At 38.3% G+C, this 25095-nt stretch overlaps 2 protein-coding genes and 1 long non-coding RNA gene across 7 annotated transcripts in view; all 3 read left to right on the top strand.

Annotated features, from left to right (window-relative positions):
- Nucleotides 1-18667, top strand: part of LOC311035272 (uncharacterized protein) — a 57473-nt gene extending 38806 nt beyond the window's left edge. For 2 of the 5 annotated variants that reach the window (XM_084043378.1, XM_084043379.1), the window contains exons 5-10: nt 14580-14846; nt 14969-15097; nt 15889-15904; nt 16029-16123; nt 16326-16376; nt 18571-18667. In XM_084043378.1, the coding sequence (XP_083899504.1) occupies nt 14580-14846; nt 14969-15097; nt 15889-15904; nt 16029-16123; nt 16326-16376; nt 18571-18584 (572 nt within the window). In that variant the 3' untranslated portion in view covers nt 18585-18667. Of the gene's footprint in view, nt 1-761; nt 997-14579; nt 14847-14968; nt 15098-15888; nt 15905-16028; nt 16124-16325; nt 16377-18570 lie in introns of those variants that run through there. The other 3 variants (XR_014599682.1, XR_014599683.1, XM_084043381.1) reach the window with 2 other exon arrangements.
- LOC311035091 (low affinity immunoglobulin gamma Fc region receptor II-like) lies at nt 10158-14550 on the top strand (the record flags this gene model as incomplete). The annotated part of the gene is made up of 5 exons (XM_084043172.1): nt 10158-10235; nt 11575-11607; nt 11835-12110; nt 12997-13263; nt 14516-14550. The coding sequence occupies exons 1-5, from the start codon at nt 10202-10204 to the stop codon at nt 14548-14550; spliced, it is 645 nt and encodes a 214-aa protein (XP_083899298.1). The 5' UTR covers nt 10158-10201.
- Nucleotides 18668-24032: 5365 nt separating the features above from the next.
- LOC311034685 lies at nt 24033-24747 on the top strand. Its single transcript, XR_014599614.1, has 3 exons — nt 24033-24162; nt 24511-24526; nt 24651-24747. It is a non-coding gene; the product is annotated as an uncharacterized lncRNA (long non-coding RNA).
- Nucleotides 24748-25095: the final 348 nt, after the last annotated feature.

Here is a 25095-nt window from a genome sequence, read left to right as displayed (position 1 = left end):
CTTCCTAACAATGTACAATAATTTGTATAGGTAACTACTTAACATTATCTAGCTATAGCTAAACATAAATAAAAGTGTATAAAAGGCCAAGCAAAGAAAAAGAAAGGTAGGTGAAATGCATATCTACCTAAACCATGTCAATACACAATATTCTAGGATTTGTTCCTCAATAATGCATCTGTTCCAGTGAAACATAATAAGAAAACACAGCTAGTTCTGAAAAGACAGACATGTAGGCCTACTACAGCCTTGTATGGTTAAAAGCAGAAGATGAGTAATCATACTGAGAATAAACATACTGTCAAAATGCACTGCTTATAATTTATGCTAATATTTTCTGTGAACTATTTTCCATTCCCTGAATCACCAGCTCCAGAGAAAACTGAAGACACCATTTACTCTGAGGTCAAACCAGGATCAGCCCTTGGCTTGGTAAGATTCTATAATAGGCCATCCAGCCACTATAGGATGCTGTTAGTTAAGCAGTGAAGGAGTTTTGAGAATAAAGACGGTGTTACCTTGTTGTTAAAACACTTTTGTGTGGTGGTTATTATGAAGCACTAACATAACACTGTTGTAGACGTGAAATGAATCAATATTGAGCAACCCAGCTGATAGAAACTGTTGGGAACAGCCACAGAAACACTACGTCATACTTTATGTGCTTCACCTTTGTGCTGTGACTTCCACTTCAGTATTACCAGACTGTAATATCTTATCTTTCTTTCTTCTTGACATTGTATGCTGTTGTTTTATTCCAGGATGGTGAATGAAGATGTCATTAAAACGTGGTGAAGAGAAGACAACATGAAGAAGTTAAATCTATTCCCACCACAACACGCTGCACTGGGACGTGTTGTGAGCTTGTAGATCTTCCATTTTCATCGAATGGTCGCCCCCCAGAATAGGGATGTTAGGGTTCATGTGTTTTTGTATTGCTTAGAAAGAACTCAACCTGATGGAGTCAGAGCCAGTGGTGGAAAGTAATTAAGTACATTTACTCAAGTACCGTATATTTAAGTAAAGTTTTGAGGTACTTTTACTTTACTGGAGTATTTCCAAATTGCAATACTTACTTTTACTTCTACTCCACTACATATCAAAAGTTAATATTACATTTTTTACTCCACTACAATTATTTGAAAACTTTAGTTACTTTGTAGATTTAGATTATTATGACACAAAACATTAACCACCTATTTAAACTTAGGCTATTGGCTATTTGAAAATAGCCTATCTACAAGCTCACATGTTATGAGCTCGTAGATCGGCTATTTTCAAAAGATTTGTATCCATTTGAGACCTGTGAAATGGGACAATATGCATAATGAGTACTTTTACTTTTGGTACTTTAAGGATAACAACATTGAGTACTTTTTCCACCACTGCTCAGAGCACCCTTGAGGTGGCAAAGCTGTCCTGCTTGATGGAGACCCTAGAAATATAAATAGCAATATGCAATGTATAGTGGCTGGCTTTGCGGTGTAGCTTGATACTGTATAGACCAAACTCACTGTAAAGCAGTGTCTTCTGTCTTATGTGGGCATTCTATTTGTAGTACTCAGGGTAAAAGATTTACAAGTAGTAGTTAGATTTTTGGTTATTATTTCTTTATGTCTGTATAGTATGACTTTACTTTTAATTTAAATTAATAATTTTATGAGGTTTTGTTGGTTATAATGTTCTTGGTTTCTTATGACTTATATTTACATAATACTGTTGTATGACAATTATTATTATTATTATTGGACATTGTATAGTTTGTTGCTGGATACTATGATATTTGTTAGTAGCTTACTTTTTTTACGAAAGTATTATATGATTGATTTTATGACCGTAATATATTATTACTGTTTTCCATGACTTTATTTGATTTATTTAGATGAAATTCAGTTTTAAAGCTATTCTAGGCAACTTTAAGCCTAGATTTATATATATATATATATATATATATATATATATATATATATATCAGCCACTATATAATGATGCTGGGGTGTTTTCCTGCATTGAAACGTACAGTCCTCTTTCTGAAATCCGTATTTTCCCTATACTGTTTATGTTTTGACATCCGGGTATCCGGGACGTAAATGAAATGAAGTGCATGTGCGCGTCCGTGCACATCCGTGTGAACTGAATCGAGTGAAACCGAATGGAACCGAGTGCAGCCAACAAAAATGGAACGGGCGGGCAGTTTTTTGTTTCGGTTTTAAAACTTTAAAACGCTCTCAAACTTATTTTTTGAGGCACGGAATTTACTTTTAAGATATCGTTTGGGTAGAATTTAATTGTTTAACTTCATATATGTGGTCAATTAATTATGACAGAGCCTATTTAGAAATAAAAATTCAGACAACCGGCAGGGGTGGGCAGTGACACGTATGTATCCGAATAAAGCAACCTATTTTCGGCATAGCCCCTTCAAAAGTCCCCTTGCGTCATATTGGCTGGTGCTGGGGAAAATGAGCTGCTGATTGGCCGAAGGGGAACGAACTGCTGATTGGCTGAAGGGGTTGTCAGTCAACGGTACTAACTGTTTGACAACATTTTTTTCTTTTTTTGATCTCTGAAGTTGCCTAGAATCCCTTTACGTACAATCTAGTGGGACATCCAACACTGGTAGTAACGTCTCAAGGCCATGCTTTGAGACTCACGTATTTGGCCGATTCTGCTATTGTCTTGGAGGTGCAAACAACACAAGTCATGAGTGTTGCATACAGTGATCTTTTTTCTGTCATAGTGCAAACCTACAGTATGGTTACGTATTGTAGTGCAGGGACCTGCAACAACCATCTTGTGAAACATTAAGACAGAAGAAAGAAGCACATTTGTTTGCACCACCAAACTCTCATGACATCGATTCCCTTCCCCTGTTTGCACATCTAGTGTGTCACGTCACTGTAGTCAAAACGATGCGTTTCATCATGCTAAACAGAACATAAAACAGGCGTTATTATGTATCTTAAATATCTGTATCTGTTTTGCCTGATGATCCCGGTGAAAAAATAAATAAACAAAAAATGATAGGAACACCGATATGCCCATGGCCCTGAGACAGGCAAGAGAGAATCCTCTATGCATAATACCAGGAAAGCTTGTAGATCAGCTATTTTTGAAAAAATCTTGAACATTTGTGCAAATCTTTGAATATATTCTTTTTAACTCAAATCTTTGTCCCTGGAACAAAATATTTTTAGATGGGGAATCGGCGGCCAAATACATATATGTTTGGGGTCCTTGACATGAAAAAGTTTGAGCATCACTGATATAGCAACATGGGTTTTTTTAAAAACTGTTACGATTTAGAAGACATTTGTAGAATGGCCCTCAGGTCTTAATGGGTTAACATACGTATAGGTGGGTGGATTAATGTTAGACACACCAGGTAAGGGATGTTTGCCACTTGATAGAGTAGCTAGATAGACAGGCCTTTGGTTTTGAACAATTAGTCAGGTGAACTGTCTTGTATTCTAGCTGTTCGTTGTTTTTGAAACGCCCATCTGTCTTCTTACAGAAGATTTTAACACATGACATTATTCCCTTATCTCCTTATCTATTAAACTATGGTATTACATAAACTCAGGTTATGACATTATTGTATATCATATCACTAGCTTCAGAATACATCCAAACATTTTACATATCCGACTTTGTATGAATGATCTGGGCAAATGAAATTACTTAATCACTTAATCCTGAGTTTCCCCAGCTGTTTCCCATTCATGGAGAACTCTGCTCCTCACTTCAGGAAGAAGCGTCACGACCACTTTTATCAATGATGTTGCCATAGACCTCAGACTTAAACACAGAATAATCATGTTATCCCACTGAAGCGTTTCTCCCTCAGCTATATTTTACTAATACTCATTCATATCTATCTGTGAATTTAGAAGAGACTATTAAGACATTTAAGATTACTTATGTATGTTTTAACCTGATTCTGTCAGCTTGCTGGCTTGAAGGGACAGCTGCATTAGTGTCAGCAGACACTATGGCATAATAACAATACAGTAGTACTATAATCAACTCAATGAGAACAAAGAATTTGGCTGGGTCCGCTGTTTTGGGTTCGCACCTCAATCTGCAAACGCCCGCTCTAAAACAAAAGGCAGGGGTGTGAACTGATTAACGTATCTACTCTAAGCCACAGTCTTTTTTTTTTAAATAATTTTTATCCCGCGATTTTTTAACCCTTATTTTTTCACCCAGTGCCAATTTCTAAGTGATCCTGGGCGCTACACTCCCCTCACCAGCCTAGGGAGGTCAGGGCCGAGCTCATGCCTCCTTCAATGCATGAGAGCCAACTGACCTTCTTGTCACCTGACAGGGGGGAGTTTCCCTGGTTGGACGTAGCGCGTGGAAGGAACACGTTATTCCAACCAGTTCCCTTCTCCTCCATCAGGCGCCCCGGCTGCCATGGGGGAGGCGGTATAGCGACCAGGATTACTACATGTTTTTGTGAGGGTATTAACTACCCTGAGAGACACGGGGAGAACATGCAAACTCCACACAGAGTAGGCCCTTTCGCCAACCCCACCTAAGCCACAGTCTTATCTAAACAAACTGGTTTTGTGACTTTCTAGTTCTCCACCATCTGCTCTCCTAATGCTATACCCGCATGGAGCACATTAAAGGTTTCTTGATTGAAATGCATTAATAAAAGTAGTTTTAGTCTTCATAGTTCATATTTCATACATACAGGACCCGAGATACGACACATGTAACAGTAGACCAGAGTATTTCTACATTGCAGTATTGATACTTTTACTTAAGCAAGAAGAATGTTGTACTTTCTCCAACACTGTTTTAAATGAGCCCAGCGAACTGCATTTTTTGAGGGATGGGGTTAGACTATTCCATACCTTGGTGGCCGTGCTGTAGAAGGAGAATTTGCCCATATTTGTCTTATGGGTGTGTGGTAACAGATTGTTGTTTACGCACCCTCTAGTTTCGTGACTGTGGGTGTCACTAACTTTTTGGAGGTATTTAGACAGATATGCGGGTATAGGGGGCATTTCGGGCAAATCTGCATTTACAATTTTGAAGACCAGTCCCATTGAGTGTTGCATAACACAGTGATCTTTTTTCTGTCATAGTGCAAACCTATGTTACGTATTGTAGTGCAGGGACCTGCAACAACCATCTTGTGAAACATTAAGACAGGCTATCCAAAGAAAGAAGCACATTTGTTTGCACCACCAAACTCTCATGACATCGATTCCCTTCCCCCGTTTGCACATCTAGTGTGTCACATCACTTTAGTCAGAACAATGAGTTTCATCATGCTAAACAGAACATACAAGAGGTGTTATTATGTATCTTAAATATCTGTATCTGTTTTGCCTGATGATCCCGGTGAAAAAATAAATAAACAAAAAATGATAGGAACACCGATATGCCCATGGCCCTGAGACAGGCAAGAGAGAATCCTCTATACATAATACCGGGAAAGCTTGCAGATCAGCTATTTTAGAAAAAATCTTGAACATTTGTGCAAATCTTTGAATATATTATTTTTAACTCAAATCTTTGTCCCTGGAACAAAATATTTTTAGATGGGGGATCGGCGGCCAAATACGTATATGTTTGGGGTCCTTGACATGAAAAAAACTGTTACGATTTAGAAGACATTTGTAGAATGGCCCTTAGGTCTTAATGGGTTAACATACGCATAGGTGGGTGGATTAATGTTAGACACACCAGGTAAGGGATGGTTGCCACTTGATAGAGTAGCTAGATAGACAGGCCTTTGGTCTTGAAAAATTAGTTAGTGAGGTGAACTGTCTTGTATTCTAGCTGTTCGTTGTTTTTGAAACGCCCATCTGTCTTCTTACAGAAGATTTTAACACATGACATTATTCCCTTATCTCCTTATCTATTAAACTATGGTATTACATAAACTCAGGTTATGACATTATTGTATATCATATCACTAGCTTCAGAATACATCCAAACATTTTACATATCCGACTTTATATGAATGATCTGGGCAAATGAAATTACTTAATCACTTAATCCTGAGTTTCCCCAGCTGTTTCCCATTCATGGAGAACTCTGCTCCTCACTTCAGGAAGAAGCGTCACGACCACTTTTATCAATGATGTTGCCATAGACCTCAGACTTAAACACAGAATAATCATGTTATCCCACTAAAGGGTTTCTCCCTCAGCTACATTTTACTAATACTCATTCATATCTATCTGTGAATTTAGAAGAGACTAATAAGACATTTAAGATTACTTATGTACGTTTTAACCTGATTCTGTCAGCTTGCTGGCTTGAAGGGACAGCTGCATTAGTGTCAGCATATGGCATAATAACAATACAGTAGTACTATAATCAACTCAATGAGAACAAAGAATTTGGCTGGGTTCGCACCTCAATCTGCAAACGCCCGCTCTATAACAAAAGGCAGGGGTGTGGACTGATTAACGTATCTACTCTAAGCCACAGTCTAATCTAAACAAATTGGTTTTGTGACTTTCTAGTTCTCCACCATCTGGTCTCCTAATGCTATACCCGCATGGAGCACATTAAAGGTTTCTTGATTGAAATGCATTAATAAAAGTAGTTTTAGTCTTCATAGTTCATATTTCGTACATACAGGACCCGAGATACGACACATGTAACAGTAGACCAGAGTATTTCTACATTGCAGTATTGATACTTTTACTTAAGCAAGAAAAATGTTGTACTTTTTCCAACACTGCTTTAAATGACCCCAGCGAACTGCATTTTTTGAGGGATGGGGTTAGACTATTCCATACCTTGGTGGCCGTGCTGTAGAAGGAGAATTTGCCCATATTTGTTTTATGGGTGGGTGGTACTAGATTGTTGTTTACGCTCCCTCTAGTTTCGTGACTGTGGGTGTCACTATCTTTTTGGAGGTATTTAGACAGATATGCGGGTATAGGGGGCATTTCGGGCAAATCTGCATTTACGATTTTGAAGACCAGTCCCATTGAGTGTTGCATAACACAGTGATCTTTTTTCTGTCATAGTGCAAACCTATGTTACGTATTGTAGTGCAGGGACCTGCAACAACCATCTTGTGAAACATTAAGACAGGCTATCCAAAGAAAGAAGCACATTTGTTTGCACCACCAAACTCTCATGACATCGATTCCCTTCCCCTGTTTGCACATCTAGTGTGTCACATCACTTTAGTCAGAACAATGAGTTTCATCATGCTAAACAGAACATACAAGAGGTGTTATTATGTATCTTAAATATCTGTATCTGTTTTGCCTGATGATCCCGGTGAAAAAATAAATAAACAAAAAATGATGGGAACACTGATATGCCTATGGCCCTGAGACAGGCAAGAGAGAATCATCTATGCATAATACCATGCAGTAAAGCATTTGTGTCATTTTAGATTTTTAGCTAAAAAGCATTATTTTATACTTTAGCATATAGCATATGTTCATAGCACGGCGCTTTGTGACGAGCTATTTCCTTTTTTTATCTTGAACATTTGTGCAAATCTTTAAATATATATTCTATCAAAGCGAAAATGTTTTACTCAAATCTTTGCTTCTGGAACAAAATATTTTGAGATGGGGTGTTAGGGCTAGTGTGTGTGACCCAAGCGCACAGCAAGGAGGAGACGTAGGTAGGGTGAAGCCCGTGGGCGTATTTATTGAAAAGAGTAATTTTGGGTGGAAAGTGGAGTTGGTGTGGATAGGTGGCTCCGCAGGTCGGCACAACTCAGCGTTGGAATCCGGGGTACTGGAGAGGAGAGGAGACACAGGATCAGTGGAAATAATCACAGGGCAAAAAGCAACAGAAAGCTGGCACTGCAACTGCATGAAGTTAAACAGGCTGTTAAAGTAGCTGTGTAAATCTAAACTGGAGAGCACTACAACTAGAGTAAATAAACTACTGTAGGCTGGCCTGTACTTTACCGTACGGGTAGACTGGTGAAGCTCTGGCGAGGAGTGAAGTGCAGACTGGGCTTGTATAGAGCATCGCAGTTCCGCCACTTCCTGGTGCCGCAAGTAAATACTCGATGCATTTTTCCCATTGACTTTTCCAAAAATATTTATATCAATCAATTTAAGCCTAGAATCAAGCTATCCAGGATAGCGGTGAATCATGACCATAAAACCTTTTTTTCTGTGATTTTTTTTTATTTTATATTTAATGATATGATATACTATATTTAATAAATACCCTTTTTTTTGCCGTTTTCAAAAACGTTTTTTCACAGAATCAAACGTTTTATGGTCATGATTCACCACTATCCTGGATAGCTTGATTCTAGGCTTAAATTAATTTATATAAATATTTTTGTAAAAGTCAATGGGAAAAATGCATTGAGTATTTACTTCCGGCACCAGGAAGTGGGCGGGAACTGTGACGCTCTATAGTGGCAGCAGTTGATTGTAGAATGGAAGGCAGGTGTGGAGATTGGTGAGGGAGAGCAGGTGCGCTGAGTTGAGCCAGTGAGTAGTCAGAGAGAGGGGAGGAGCCGTGAATGTGAAGGTGAGGAGGACTGAGCCGTAACATGGGGGTCGGCGGCCAAATACATATAATTTTGGGGGTCCTTGACATTAAAAAGTTTGAGCACCACTGAGATATTATAGTAACATACATTTTTTAGAAAACTGTTAGGATTTAGAAGACATTTGTAGAATCGCCCTTGGGTCTTAACATACGTATAGGTAACTGGATTAATGTTAGACACACCAGGGATGGTTGCCACTTGATATAGTAGCTACTGTAGATAGACAGTTCTTTGGTTTTGAACAAGGAGTTAGTCAGGTGAACTGTCTTGTATTCTAGCTGTTTTTTTTTGTCTCGCCTCTTTTTCTTTGCAACACCCATGTCATTTGTTTTGTGTCTGCTTACCTTAAATATTGTAAATGTTCTTGCAATACAATATCACAATACAGCAAATATTTGCTCCTCGTCCTTGGGATACATGTCTGCGAGGCCATGGAGTGGAAATAAGCAATCGGCTACCATGCATGCAGAGAAACTCATGCCTGCATTAACAGACACACAAACATGCAAACTAAAATAGTATCAAATGCTGCACTGTGATGGAGGCTGTTTGTGTGACTATGGTTTGACACAAAGGCTGTTTCCTTTGTGGTCAGTGAGGACTCTAATGTCAGCCTAGTCTTCAGTGTTCATGTCTGTTTCACTCATAATGCTGTTTAATGTGTTTAAAAAAGAAACTTGAATATTACAGAATGAGTCAAAAGATACATTTTCTCTCGGTGGTGAACAGAGACGTTTGTTTTATAGCCCTGTAGGGTTATTATTCACTACAGTATGAGCATTTCACTACCAAGATAATAGGAACATAATTTCCTGCTGTGTATCTGTGCATCTGTGAACAAAATAACTCAAGAATATATGTATTTTCATGCAACTTGTCAAGAAGACAATAGGTTTGATGCATTGGATTCCTTGTGGAAAATTAAGTGATGGAATAGAATATGTCCAGGATATCACAACTGTGCTGTTAAATTAATTAATAAAGTTCACATTATGTCAGTCTGTGAACAAAACAACTGATGAATGATCAGTAGGCTGCCCCAAAGAGATGATCAACTTTTTGGGATCAAGGGTTAAAGTGACCGTCAAGGTCAAGGTCAAAATATAGATCAGACAGTTGGATTTTCATGACACTTTGGAATGATCAGTAGGCTGGCTTAATTGTGTGTTTGAATTTGAAAGGTCAGAATCAAGGTAAAAAATAACATAATCTGTCATATCTTGAGTCTCCTTTTCATTGTTCTTCATTTGTGAATGACCATGGAGTTGGCCTGTGTCTTGAAGATTTGTATGCAGTATAAGACATTTAATTCTACTTCTAAGCCATGCATAATAATACTAAATCTACTTAGAACACGTATGAATAAGTTTACATCTGTATTTTGGCCTCTCTTCCAAAAAACAGGAAGGAAGAGCAGATCTGAATGTTGAAATATTGTATACTGACCTCATGGCATGAAGTGTACGATCTTTCTCACACCCTCAAACCCCCCCCCCCCCCCCACCACACACGCACACGCACACGCACACACACACACACACACACACACACACACACACACACACACACACACACACACACACACACACACACACACACACACACACACACACACACACACACAGCAGTACTTATACGTTCACAGTGATCAGGACGTTGAAGGATCTTCAGAGCCGTTCATCACAGGAGGGAATGGGTCTCACCTTGTTGCCCTTTGTGCTCCTCTGTGAGTATTATCACTATTATTACTAGTCTATTGAAGTATTGTTTGAACCATTTCAATGAAGGAATATGTGTCTGTACTGTATACTGAACTATACAGTAAGCAGAGGCCGTATCTTGTGCTCATATAGTATAGGTTACTCATATAGTATAAAACTAAACTTTTATTTATTTTACACATTGATGATTATAGCTATCTGCAAGCGACAAAAACATTTGTTGGCTATCAGAATACAGCAAATAGTTTTCACATGCAACTAATGTTAAGGTGCAGCCTCAGATATTAAGATTGTTATTGTCACCATCATTTATGAAAGGTTTTCAACGTTCACAAATAAAAGCAGAAAGCATTGGGTGCTTTTTGATTAAAGGGGCTGCAAGTCATATTTTTACGACGTGGCTCTGCCAGTGGCTATAGCCGTCTATGACAGGGTGTGTCTGTCTGTCTGTCTGTCTGTCTGTCTGGGGCTTTGTGTGAGAATCGCGGGAGTTAAAGTTCCAATTTTATTGCTACCATAATATCATTGCTGTCGGCCAGAAACCTCTTATCTCTATATTTAAAATGTTTGTGTTTTTTCGTAAATGAATGCCCTTCTTGATCATACTACAGCGTCAAACAAAGGTATCAAAAGTAGCAGATCTACAAGCTCGAGCATGTAGATGTGCTACTTTTGCTATTTGTTTTATTTGAATCCTGAAAAGTAACAGTTTTGGACGTATGAGGTTTCCACCCACAGAGACGATATACAGTATTACTTTGACTGACAGTGACAACTGAAAAAGACACTATTCAACAAATCCAGGTCCAGTAGAACTAAGACAAGTCATTTTATGCTTGGTTGCGTACAGGTGTCACGCTCTGAAAATAGCCGATCTGCAAGCTCACAAAGAGTCGCGCTGCGACTCTAGAAGATCTTTCAGATCTGCTATTTTCAGCATGATTTTATAAATCAGGCTTTATGACTCCATCACGGCCCTCCAAAATAATTTAGTATTTAGTCAATATTTAGTAAACAAAAACTAGACTAAAACTAAGATGGTTCAGATTACTAAATTATGACCGGCTAAGACTAAAACTAAATCACAATTTGGTGTAAAAATTAACACTGATGAGCAGATATACAATTAGTACCATTACACTTATAGTCAACTGATTAATAACCCATTTTGCTGGCCAATTGAAACACTTTAAAGACCTTTTTATGAGTTTAATTCTTTGCGAAGTTACTACACTTTGACTTTGTATAGCAGTGTAGTTGTCTATTGGTGTTGTGTTAATGAGGAATAATTGAAATGCTGATATTTATGCTTAACTTGATATTTTCTCATCAAATATTTTTCAGTGAGTAGCTTCCTCTCCTGTGGACACAGTAATGGTAAAGATTGATATGTATTATCTTTATTCACTCAGTCAAGATCCTATTTAAACTATACTCACATTATTACATACTACATCCTCTGAATGATTACATATTACATATAGTCAGTTTACTAATATGCATCTACTCAACTTGCTTATTACTCTGGTTTAGTGACAGATGAGGCTGTTTGTAGCATTTGGTTTTATTCTACTTGTGTGTTTGTGTTTTATGTGTTTGTGTAGAAAGACCAGAAGCTGTTCTGAGCCTGGAGCCCAACTGGTCCCCGATATTTACTGAAGAGTCTGTTACATTCATATGTGACATGAGAGAAGGACAGAAAACTGACTGGTATTACAAACTTGACAAAGATGGTCGTGAATTTTTTGCATACCATGGTCTGAATACATTTGAAATGAGACAACCAAAAGGCTACAGTGGTGAATACCAGTGTATTGGTGCTCGTGTAAACGATGGCACTGTTATAAAACCAAGTAATAAAGTAACTTTGATTGTATCAGGTAAGTCATATCATCATATATTCTCATCATTGTCATTATGTTTTAAGATCATTCATAGCACTCAGACAGTGTACTGTATATCAGTGGTTCTCAAAGTGGGGTCCGGGAACCCCCACGGGTCCTTGGGGAGGTTCCAGGGGGTCCCCAGCTAAAGTAGTTAACATAGCATCACAAGGATTTTAACCACTTTTTCCATTTATATGTTGGCTATTCAAAAATAGCAGATCTATAAGCTCACAGCGCGTCACTTCGTGCCGCGCTGTGAGCTTGTACATCTGCTATTTTTCTCTTCTGGGGGTCACAGAACCAGATGGGTGTCCGTGGCCAACTTTATATATCAACGTTTTAATTATGGTTCTCTGCATATATAGAGATGATTATCCTGATTATTATTGATGAAGATGAGCATGCCATCACACAATCATTATATTTTCTATTAATTTGACTTATGCAGCTTTCAGGACATTCCCCTAGTAGTTTCTGTTTTAAAAAAATCTATATCCAATGCATATTTAACATAGAAATCCCAGTTAACTTTCACCATTAAAACGTAGCATTTCCCTCTCTTTCTTTCTTTCTTTCTTTCTTTCTTTCTTTTTCATGACTGCTGTGTACAGTAGGTAGTTAGAGACAAGATCCTATAGCTGGAGGGATGGTTAAGCATTTGGTTGTTATCAGGCAGTACTTATTTGTCATTAAAACATTTCAGTACTAGTTATTATTAAATCTGTAACTATATTTCTCACTGTGAGTATTTGACACAGCCAAACTATTGTCCATTATGTACAAGCTATACTACTCAGTGTAGCTTTCAGCTAGTCCACACAGTTTCTCCAGGAACTAACTGACTTCTAGTGTAAGTTTTTCTTCCTAATCTGATCAACAGATAATAAACCAAAGGCCACACTGAAAGCTGACCAAACAGACATACCTGTAGGGGGCAGTGTTACACTGACCTGCTCTGTGGAGGAGTCATCTGGATGGAAGTGGGAATACTTTTACCAACATAACATTGACCCACAGATCGGCCAAATGTGGTCTAATGGATCAATCAGTGTGTTAGAAGGAGGAATCTACTGGTGCAGAGGAGAGAGAGGAAAACCACTTTACCACACTGAGCTCAGTGCTAGGGTCACTGTGAACAGAATTGGTGGTATGTACAGTAGCCTATGTTATAAAAAAAAGCCATCTTGTATTGTGTGTGTCATGTACATGTCAGTAAGTCATGTCACAGTGAAACCTGAAACTTGTATTGTAGATGATAATGTATAAATGTAAAAAAAAGAGTTCCTTTCCAAAATGAAAAGTCCATTTTGACAAATGTGACCACTATTGTGAAAAATCTTTACCTTTGCATTGAAGAACATTGGCTCTCTCCCAGCTGTGGGGACCGAGATTATAGTTAATTTTCTTTCTAATGAGAATGATGCGTGCACATGAATACTAATTGAGTTAGCCAGCAGTAATCGCAGCAAAATGTTCACACCAGAGTTAAGATAACACTGAAGACTTTCCTGTGAGTTGACTAGCAGTAATTTCGGTTCCTGGGCTGGGACTAGACGTACAAACCAGTTAACGAGAAATGGAGGCTTTTTTGTTTTAGTCGCATTCCCGATTCAATAATTTGATGACCGGGTGGCTGATCAGTAGGAGTCTCAATTGAGTCTCCTACTCTCCGGTAAGAGACTCCGCTGGTCATCAAATTATTGGCTCAGGGATGTGACAAAAACAAAAAAATGTCTGTGAATTCAATGCTTCATGGGGTGTGTAATTGATAGAAAATAAGTTATTTCTTGAGTGAACAACTCCTTTAACTTGTACAATAAAATACTGGGTCAGTTTATACACCCTCAGAGTATACGGACGTAGGACACATAGTTTGATTCTGCCTACAGTATGCGGCCGTCTTTTTGCAACACTTTCAATGGGAACAGAGCGGAAAGCCACGCAATGGCAACACAACGCTTCATTCCCATTGAAAAGCATTGCAAAAAGACGGCCGCATAGGCAGAATCAAACTCTGGTGTGTCCGTACTCCTAGTCTGGGAGGCATTGCCTCGGAGTTTGGACAGCGGGGGCGCGGCCACTGCGTTGTGATTCAAATCAACAGCCAATGAAGAAAAGGGGGCGGGATCCACATGCAGTGGGTGTTGCATCTAAATAGGATCGACGGGATGCAATTTCCCCTTGAGAAATTTCGGCCGCCATTGTTGTGTACTGCTGTTTGCCTCTCGTCGGACTTTTTACACGAGTTGCACAGCTCCAGACCGGTAAGAGGCGTGTCCGCTCAGATTCAGAGCGTAAATTACATCCCGCCCACAAATCCCAGGGCTCTGGCCCAGAAGTTCCTCGCCGAGCCGGCGAAAACTTCTGGGAACTCAGATTACCGTACTCCTAACCCTCAGGGTTCAAATCATACTCAGAATTTAGCAGTGTGTAGTTGATATCCAATGTTAATTCTGTCTGCAGATCAGCCCGTCATTCAGCAGTTCATTGGTGCAAGCGTGTCAAAGGAAGGACACTGTCGAATGGCCTTGCAGTGCTCGTCTCCAGACAAAGGGGTCGTCTTCACCTGGCAGGCTCAACCGGTCGTAAACATCTCATTTTGGACATCGAGCAACAACAGCCTCTCGTACTTACTGGCCTCCTTCAGCCCGGACAACGAGGTCAATTTCACCTGCAGCATCAGCAGGAAGCGACTGAAAACCTCCAGTGTTGTGACTACTAGGTGTCTGGGTAAGACCACAAGCAGAAATATAGAGATGGGGAAGACCCCCGTTACTAAACAAATACTTGTAATAGAGCTTTTTAACACTAAAACAGCAGTGTATTTCCTGAATCAATCCTTTTACCTCTAGCGGCCTCTGGATCTGTGGAACATATTTCTCCACATGAGGGACTGATGGTGGGACTGATAGTGGGACTTGTTGTTGTGATTCTACAGACCATCCTTCTGCTCCTGCTGTGTCGATACAGAATATCCAAAGGTGAGAACTCCTACATTAGATTAGGATTACATATAGAAGTGGTTCTCAAAATGTTTCATGTCAAGGACCCCCAAGTTGATATGTATGTGGCTGCGGACCCCCATCTGAAAATGTTTTGTGCCAGGGACGAGAGAGAAGATGTATGTAAATAAGATATTCCAATACTATCCAGATTTCAAAATAGATAAAAAATAGCAGATGTACAAGCTAGCAGCATGGGACCTTAAGTGACGCGATGTGAGCTTGTACATCTGCTATTTTTGAAAGGCCAATGTACTGTATATATGGATAAAGTGGTTAAAATGACTGTGATGCTGTATCAACACATTTCGCTGGGATCCCCTGGAAGGCCCCCCAAGGACCCCTGTGGGTCCTGGGACCCCACTTTGAGAACCACTGACACAGAGAACAGTGGTTCTCAAAGTGGGGTCGAAGGGTCCCAGAGGGGGACCAACAAAATCCATTTAACCTCTATATACACTTGAAAATAGCTGATCTACAAGATCACAATGTATCGCATCAAGACGTTCGTTGAACATTATGTTGTGAGCTTGTAGATCTGCTATTTTCTAAAAACTCTTGACATTCTTTTAAACATTTTAACAACACAAATATTGTATGGGTCCCTGGCAAAAAAAACTTTTCAGGTGGGGGTACCACGGTAAAATATTAATTTGGGGGTCCTTGAAGAACAGCTGATGTTTATTACAATCACTGTAACTCTACTTTAATGATACTGTTGCTTTCCATGGCATAGCAATTTAAATATGTTTTTCTTTTTTTTTTTACAGATCCATGTTGTGTCAAGTAAGTAGCCTACATTATTACTCTGTCTATTAATACACATGTCGGCAATAGATTCCTACTTAATACATTTCTGTAGATTTCAAAAGATTTCTACTTTATTTCTCCTATATTGTTTTCATTGCAGAGCGGTTCAGTCTCAGGGAATCAATCAGGGCTCAGCTGACCAGGGGACCAATCAAAGTGGAGCTCCTGATGATGTGTACTGCCCACTGCAGCATGGTCAGTTTTTGAACCAATCATGACACTTCTGACAAGAACAACTCGTTCTAATTTAAATGTAAATTAATTTACAGTTTAAAAAAAAAAAATGAACCTTCATTCATTAAACAATGAATAATACAGAATAATTAACTAAATTGAAACCATGTGTGAAATAACAACAATAAGCACCAAATTAATGTGTACTTTTGTTTACCTTTAGGTGACACAAGTGTCTATGGAGTAATCGATCAAAGTGATGACTACGAGAATGGTACAGTATATACTTTCAAGGTTCAGATAAATTATTTTATTTGGTTTTATTGTAGAATAGTAACATTGGGAAGACGTATGTACGTGTACGTACACATGCCCCATTCTGTGTGTAGTTTCTTCTCATCACATACAGCCATTTTATCAACTGAACTGATAGCATAGCGGTTAGTCAGATGTGTCTGAAAGGTGAGAGGACGGGGTACGAATCCCGCTTGGGTTCCATAGAATCTTGGGGAAAATGATGAAGTGTTTTCTTTTTACTGTACTGGAGTATTAGTGCACTTTCACTTACTACTCCACAACGCCTGCAAAGGCAAATAGTGTACTTTTACTCCACTACTACAATTATTTGAAAACTTTAGTTACTCTGCAGATATAAATTGTTATATAATAAAACATACATATTAACCACTTTAGCCCTATGTTATACCACAGCCATTTGAAAATAGCCGATCTACAAGCTAGATCGGCTACTTTCAAACATTGTAGAACATTAGCTTTTGGTACTTTAAGTATATTTTGATGCCAATACCTTTGTACTTTTACTCAAGTAACATAGCACTGGTTCAGCTGGAAGTTAGATGCCCCATTCTGTGTGTAGTTTCTTCTCATCACATACAGCCATTTTGTCAACTGAACTGATAGCATAGCGGTTAGTCAGATGTGTCTGAAAGGTGAGAGGACGGGGTACGAATCCTGCTTGGGTTCCATAGAATCTTGGGGAAAATGATGAAGTGTTTTCTTTTTACTGTACTGGAGTATTAGTGCACTTTCACTTACTACTCCACAACGCCTGCAAAGGCAAATAGTGTACTTTTACTCCACTACTACAATTATTTGAAAACTTTAGTTACTCTGCAGATATAAATTGTTATATAATAAAACATACATATTAACCACTTCAGCCCTATGTTATACCACAGCCATTTGAAAATAGCCAATCTACAAGCTAGATCGGCTACTTTCAAACATTGTAGAACATTAGCTTTTGGTAAGTATATTTAAAAATAAGTAAATATAAAATAGAGTATTTTTATATTGTGGTATTGCTACTTTTACTTAAGTAAAATGTCTGTGCACTTCTTCCACCATGAAACACAGTTGTGTTTAAAGAAATAATTGCTACTTTCAATTCATCCTAAGGACTCATTCCCTTATTTTCTATGTTTACAAAAAATAAAAATAACATTAACTTTAAATGCATTCACCCTTCCCCTGTTGCTAATACTGTACTGTAGAGCTCATGAACTCACATGTGCCACATGGTGGCCGTTCAGCCACACTACACCTTAAAAAAAGGTGTCAAATGCGGCACCACCAAGTAGTAGTGGCACCTCTGTGGCACCACAGAGGCACTCAGATGGTATTACTGCCATTCTCAAGTGCTAACCACTGTATGTACCAACCCTGTGAACGTGATATTTCAGAAACACCTTGAGGGAATTTTATGATATTTGGCACTAATGTCCACTTGGACTCAAGGATTAATTAGAAGTACAGTGTGTTCATTAATTAAGTCTCCATCCTCTACATATCGTCTCTGTCGGCAGGAAACCCAGTCCAAGTCCAAAACTGTTACTTTTCAGGATTAAAATTCACAAATAGAAAAAGTAGCAGATCTACAAGGTCACGAAATGCAACACTTCGTGCTTGTATCGATCTGCTACTTTTGATGCTTTTGTGTGACGCTGTAGTATGAGCAAGTAGGGCGTTAACTGACGAAAAAAGTTAAAGTATGGAGATAAGAGATTTCTGCCCGACAGCAACGATATACTATACGAGTCTGGACATACATGGATGTCTGATAAGGACGATGCTTACAACTACACTGCAGTTGTAAATGGATGGGAGAAAAACAAAAGGGACACAACCTAAATCTCTACCAAAGTTTAATTGAGCTATAAGTTCTCATACTATATTGTTAGCATCAGACACTCATTAGTAGGACCAGAGTCCAGAATGTAATGGATGTCGAGGGAAATTCCATTGAGCAAAGATATCTGTGATCAGTTGAGATGGAATGAAAATGTAACTTTAATGAATGACACCACTCACAACTGAATGAGATGTGAATATATTTCTTCATATTCCACAGTTAAGGAAAAGCAGTAGATACAATATTATACAGCATAATGTTCACTGACAGAGTTCCTGTTTTAAATGTATTCTGTAACTTTGTTTAAACTCCTTAGATACAGTGGTGTAGGACAACCCAACATGACACGTGGATGAAGTCAATGGATCTTCAGCATTAATGCAGGGATACATAACAATACAAATGGATTTTCAAATGGAGTTATTTACATGCAAGAGCCATGTTCTCTCACATACACACATCGCACGCACATAAAGTCATAGTTTGGATTGCATATTCATAGATCTACTACCGTATACATGCGTGTGCAAAAATGCACATGCACATGGACTCAACCACATACAGTATGTGCACACACACATACAATGCTCACAGCTTTTTTACTCCTCATTCTAACACATGAACCTGTGCAGTATACAAAATTGTAATTTTTTTGACAATTGTGATATATTTTATTATATTACATATTATATTCATTCAATCTTTGTAGATGTTAAGATATTTATATAATATGTTTACTGTATATTTTATGGTTTGTGTTTTCGAGACTTTTGTTTTATTACATTTGAATGAAAATAGTTTAAAATAATTATATTTTTGTTTAAGTATTTAGTTTTAGATATTCAACTCTTATAATGTCTATACAGATTTTGCCCTGCTGTTTGAAAATACTTTCATTCATCTCAAACAAATATAATGCCATGTTTAGCTCTTTTTTTCTACATATTGTTTTAGTGAAGTTTTTATTACATGTTTTTCAAAGAATGTGAAGTAAGTAAATTAATAAATCTTAAATTTGTATTTATTTCACAAAATTATTGATTAACAAATATTTTGTCTTATGTTGCCTTTAAAGCGGCACTATGTAAAAAACAATTGAAAGAATAAAATGTAATTTTGTTCAATCTGTATGGTAGATCTGATTGGTTTAGAGCCGTGTTAATAACCACATAGCACTATGGAGTCTAATGTCTTTGTACAGTTCTACATCACTCCACCACTCAGAAGAAAGACACTTTCCACTTGATTGCTCTGCTCTTGTTGTTAATAGAATAATAATATAGGTTTGTAGAGGGAAGCAAAAGAAGACAAATATGTTTCCTGTTTCAAAAAGTGATGAAATGCACAGCACTGTGGTTGTACTGACTGAGACGTCTGTCTTCCTCAATGTTGTGATACTTCACCCGTTTGTGGTCTTTGGTTATTACTTATTATAGTCTCTTCACTGCACGGCAGGTCGTGAACCTGCATAAAAAACACATACAAACATGCAAACTTAAAATAGTATAATTTTGGAAATAATCATTCCATTCCATTGTGGTAGCAGTTTAAAATCCTAGATGACATCTGATGGTTGGTTGGTTGGATGGATGGATGTCTTGGAAAAGTAGACCAATCACAGTGAACTACATAGCTCAGCTGGTGCTGATATACGAATCGCAATCCCCTCTCTGAGCTGGGTGTGACGACACACATTGCGTTGAATTGATGCACACAGGATAACTCAAACCATCCCCACACATCATGAGGTTGTTTTATCTTGTTAATTTGTGAATGGCCATGCAGTTGGCCCATATGTCTTCAAGATGCAAGATATGTATTTCTACTTATATGTGCATGAATTAGCTTTTATCTCAGATTCTATTTCAAAAAGAGGAAGAACATGAAAGTACCTACACACACACACACACACACACACACACACACACACACACACACACACACACACACACACACACACACACACACACACACACACACACACACACACACACACACACACACACACACACACACACAGTAACTCTTAGTTCACAGTGATCAGGACGTACTGTAGAAGTATTTTCAGAGCCGTTCATCACAGGAGAAGATGCATCTCACCTTTCCCTGTGTGCTCCTATGTGAGTTTATCACTATCATTTCTAGTAGGTCTATTGAACTAGTTTCTAGTATTTGAACAATTTCAATGAAGGAATACGTGTCTCTACTGTAATTATATTTTGTTAAAGGGATAGTTCACCCAAAAAAATACTCTTTACTATCGATTAGTCACCCCATGGAGACTTGAATTCATGGATATTTTTAGTTTTTGTCAAATTCCTAAGCCAATAATTTGATGACCAGCGGACCGGTAGGTAGCGGTTCCGATAGGAAACACAAAGGAGACTCTTTGTGTCATCAAATTATTGGATTAGGAAAAAAACTAAATAATATCCATGAATTCAAGTCTCCATAGGGTGACTAATCGATAGAAAAAAAGTCATTTTGGGGGTGAACTATCCCTTTAAGCAGCTGAGTTAGAATACACTCAAATGGGGAACGAATGTAGTAGTTTTTTTTTTTACATAGGATCTTGACCAATGTTTTCACTTTGCTGTAGATTTATAATTTCAGCAATATTTTGATTTGCTATTAGCAATAACAAACAATCAACATTAAAAGACCAAAGTACAAACACTGATGATGCTACAGTACAGAGATGGCCTTTAGTGCCCACTCATATATTGTAGTATACCATAGAATCATGTGTTTATTTTACACAACTACACAGCTAAATCAATGATGAATATGATGTCTACAAGCTGGAATATTAATATGAAAGAAAATCGTTTTTAAATGCATTCTTTTACACCAAGCCCAAACTATATTGTTAGAATGCAGCCTAAGATATGAAGCTTGTATGGCATCATTTTCACTATTTTCACTGAAAGATTTTCACTGTTAACTTGATATTGTCTCTCATCAAATATCTTTCAGTGAGTAGCTTCCTCTCCTGTGGACACAGTCAAGGTAAAGATTGATATATATTCTCTTTATTCACTCAGTCAAGTTCCTATTTAAACTATACTCACATTATCACATACTTCATCCTCTCAATTAAAACACATTACATATAGTCAGTTTACTAACATGCATCTACTCAACTTGCTTATTACTCTGGTTTAGTGACAGATGAGGTTGTTTGTAGCATTTGGTTTTATTCTACTTGTGTGTTTGTGTTTTATGTGTTTGTGTAGAGAGATCACAAGCTGTTCTGAGTCTGGAGCCCAACTGGTCCCCAATATTTACTGGAGAGTCTGTTGCATTCACATGTGACATGAGAGAAGGACAGAAGACTGACTGGTATTACAGACTTGACAAAGATGGTCGTCCATTTGTCTCATACTCTGATCAGAATACATTTGAAATGAGCCAACCATCAGGCTACAGTGGTAAATACCAGTGTACTGGTGTTCTCATAGAGGATCAGCAAAGGATTGAAAAACAAAGTAATAAAGTCACTTTGACTGTATCAGGTAGGCGAAGTCATATCATCATATATTCTCATCACTGTCATTATGTTTTAAGATCATTCATAGCACTCAGAAAGTATACTGTATATCAGTAGTTCTCAAAGTGGGGTCCGGGAACTCCCAGGGGTCCTTGGGCAGGTTCCAGGGGGTCCCCAGCTAAAGTAGTTAACATAGCATCACAAGGATTTTAACCACTTTTTCCATTTATATGTTGGCTATTCAAAAATAGCAGATCTACAAGCTCACTGTGAGCTTGTACATCTGCTATTTTTTTAACTTCTCTTCTGGCGGTCACAAAACCTTTTCAGATGGGGGTCCGTAGCCTTGACTTAAAAAGGTTTGAGAACTACTGCTGCATATTAACCTTTTAATTATGGTTCTCTGCATATAAAGAGAGGATTATCCTGTAAGGACGTGACTGGAAAATGGAACTTGATACATTTATAAGCATTTTCAATACATCATTAATTTCTTCACATCAATTACCAGGCTATTTTGTAATTACAAATTACTACCGGTGGGAGATATTGCATTGACATTTAGATAAAAACGTCCTAAATACATTTGAAAATAATTTGTGATGAACCATATTGATGAAAATGAGCATGCCATCACATATGAATAATTTGATGTTCTATTTAATTTCATCACTGTGAGTATTTGACATAAACAAAACTATTGTCCAAATTAGCATGATAGACTACTCAGTGTAGCTTTCAGCTAGTCCACACAGTTTTTTCCAGGAACTAACTGACTGTTCTAGTTTAAAGTTTTTCTTCTTAATCTGATCAACAGATAATAAACCAAACGCGACATTGAAAGCTGACAAAACGGACATACCTGTAGGGGGCAGTGTTAGACTGACCTGCTCTGTGGAGGAGTCATCTGGATGGAAGTGGGAATACTTTTACCAACATAACAGTGACTCACAGATCGTCCACATTTGGTCTAATGGATCAACCAGTGTGTTAGAAGGAGGAATCTACTGGTGCAGAGGAGAGAGAGGAAAACCACTTTACCACACTGGAGGCAGTAATACAGTCACACTCATAGACACAATCCGTAAGAACTTTTGGGGGGGGGGGGGGGTACACCACACTGTGCTCAGTGCTATGGTCACTGTGAACAGAATTGGCATTGTAGATGATAATTAATTTAATAATTATGTATTTATGCTACTCACCGTTAAAATAAGCGGAGGAATAAAGACCTTCCTTTCCAAAATGAAATGTCCATTTCACAAATGTTTAGCTTTGCCATGAAGAACACGATTATAGATAATTTTCTTTCTAATGAGAATGATACGTAATAACTGACTTGTGTTAGAATAGAAAACCAGTCCAGCAGCAATCCCAGGAGCTGGCAGCAAAATCTTCACACCAGAGTTAAAATAAAACTGAAGACTTTCCTGTGAGTTGACTAACAGTCGGCTCATTTTGGTTCCTGGGAGTAGATGTATGAACCAGTTAACTAGAACATTAGCTGTAGCCTAATCTGGATTCCACCAAAGACGACGTGAGAACCAGTTAACCTAAAATACTTGGTCCGTTTTTACACCCTCAGGGGACAGACAAGTAGGACACAGAGTTTGATTCTGCCTATGCGGCCGTCTTTTTGCAAATCTTTTCAATGGGAACAGAGTGGAAAGCCACACAATGTAAACACAACGTTCTCTTCCCATTGAAAAGCATTGCAAAAAGACGGCCGCATAGGCAGAATAAAACTCAGGTGTGTCCGTACCCTCAGGGTTCAATTCATGCTCAGGATTTAGCAGTGTGTAGTTGATATCCAATGTAATTCTGTCTGCAGATCAGCCCATCATTCAGCAGTTCATTGGTGCAAGCGTGTCAAAGGAAGGACACTGTCGAATGGCCTTGCAGTGCTCGTCTCCAGACAAAGGGGTCGTCTTCACCTGGCAGGCTCAACCGGTCGTAAACATCTCATTTTGGACATCGAGCAACAACAGCATCTCGTACTTATTGGCCTCCTTCAGCCCGGACAACGAGGTCAATTTCACCTGCAGCATCAGCAGGAAGGGACAACACACCACCAGTGTTCTGCCCATTAGGTGTCTGGGTAAGACCACAAGCAGAAATATATGGATGATAGGATTTGATACAAAATAACAGCTTGTGATGAGATAATAATCATCATCATCCTTGGGCTTCAGAGACGGGGAAGACCCCTGTTACTAAACAAATAATTGTAATAGAGCTTTTTAACACAAAACAGCAGTGCATTTCCTGAATCAATCCTTTTATGTCTAGCGGCCTCTGGATCTGTGGAACATATTTCTCCACATGAGGGACTGATGGTGGGACTGATAGTGGGACTTGTTGTTGTGATTCTACAGACCATCCTTCTGCTCCTGCTGTGTCGATACAGAATATCCAAAGGTGAGAACTACTACATTAGACAGATCACATAGAGAACAGTGGTTCTCAAAATGTTTCATGTCAAGGACCAGATATGTATTTGGCTGCGGACCCCCATCTGAAAATGTTTTGTGCCAGGGACCCCCAGAAGAGAAGATTTATGTAAATAAGATATTCCAATACTATCCAGATTTCAAAATAGATACAAAATAGCAGATGTACAAGCTCGCAGTGCGGCACCTTAAGAAGTAACACGGTAAAATATTGATTTGGGGGTCCTTGAAGAACCGCTGAATCACTGTAACTTTCCTTTGATTATACTGTTGCTTTTCATGGCATAGTAATTTAAATATTTTTCTTTTTTTACAGATCCATGTTGTGTCAAGTAAGTAGCCTACATTAGTACTCTGTCTAGTAATAAACACGTCAGCAATAGATTCCAACTTAATACATTTCTATAGATTTCAAAAGATTTCTACTTTAATTCTGCTATATTATTTTCATTGCAGCGCGGTTCAGTCTCAGGGAACCAATCAGGGCTCAGCTGACCAGGGGACCAATCAAAGTGGAGCTCCTGATGATGTGTACTGCCCACTGCAGCACGGTCAGTTTTTGAACCAATCATGACACTTCTGACAAGAACAACTCATTCTAATTTAAATATAAATGAATTTACAACTTCAAATTAAGAATAAACCTTCATTCATTAAACAATGAAGAATACAGAATAATTTACTAAGTTGAAAGCATGTGTAAGCACCACATTAATGTGTACTTTTGTTTACCTTTAGGTGACACAAGCGTCTATGGAGTAATCGATCACTCTGATGAGAATGGTACAGTATAGGGATGTCCGATTTTATCGGCCTCCCGATATTATCGGCCGATATTAGCATAAAAATTGATATCGGGATTTTTTTTTTTTTTTTTTTTTTTTTTTGCTTTATAAATAAG

The sequence above is a fragment of the Gymnoscopelus microlampas genome, assembly GCF_963454915.1.
Source record: "Gymnoscopelus microlampas genome assembly, chromosome: 19".
Taxonomy (NCBI): domain Eukaryota; kingdom Metazoa; phylum Chordata; class Actinopteri; order Myctophiformes; family Myctophidae; genus Gymnoscopelus; species Gymnoscopelus microlampas.
Note: the sequence above shows the minus strand (reverse complement) of the source record. Positions and strands in the feature narration are given on the sequence as shown.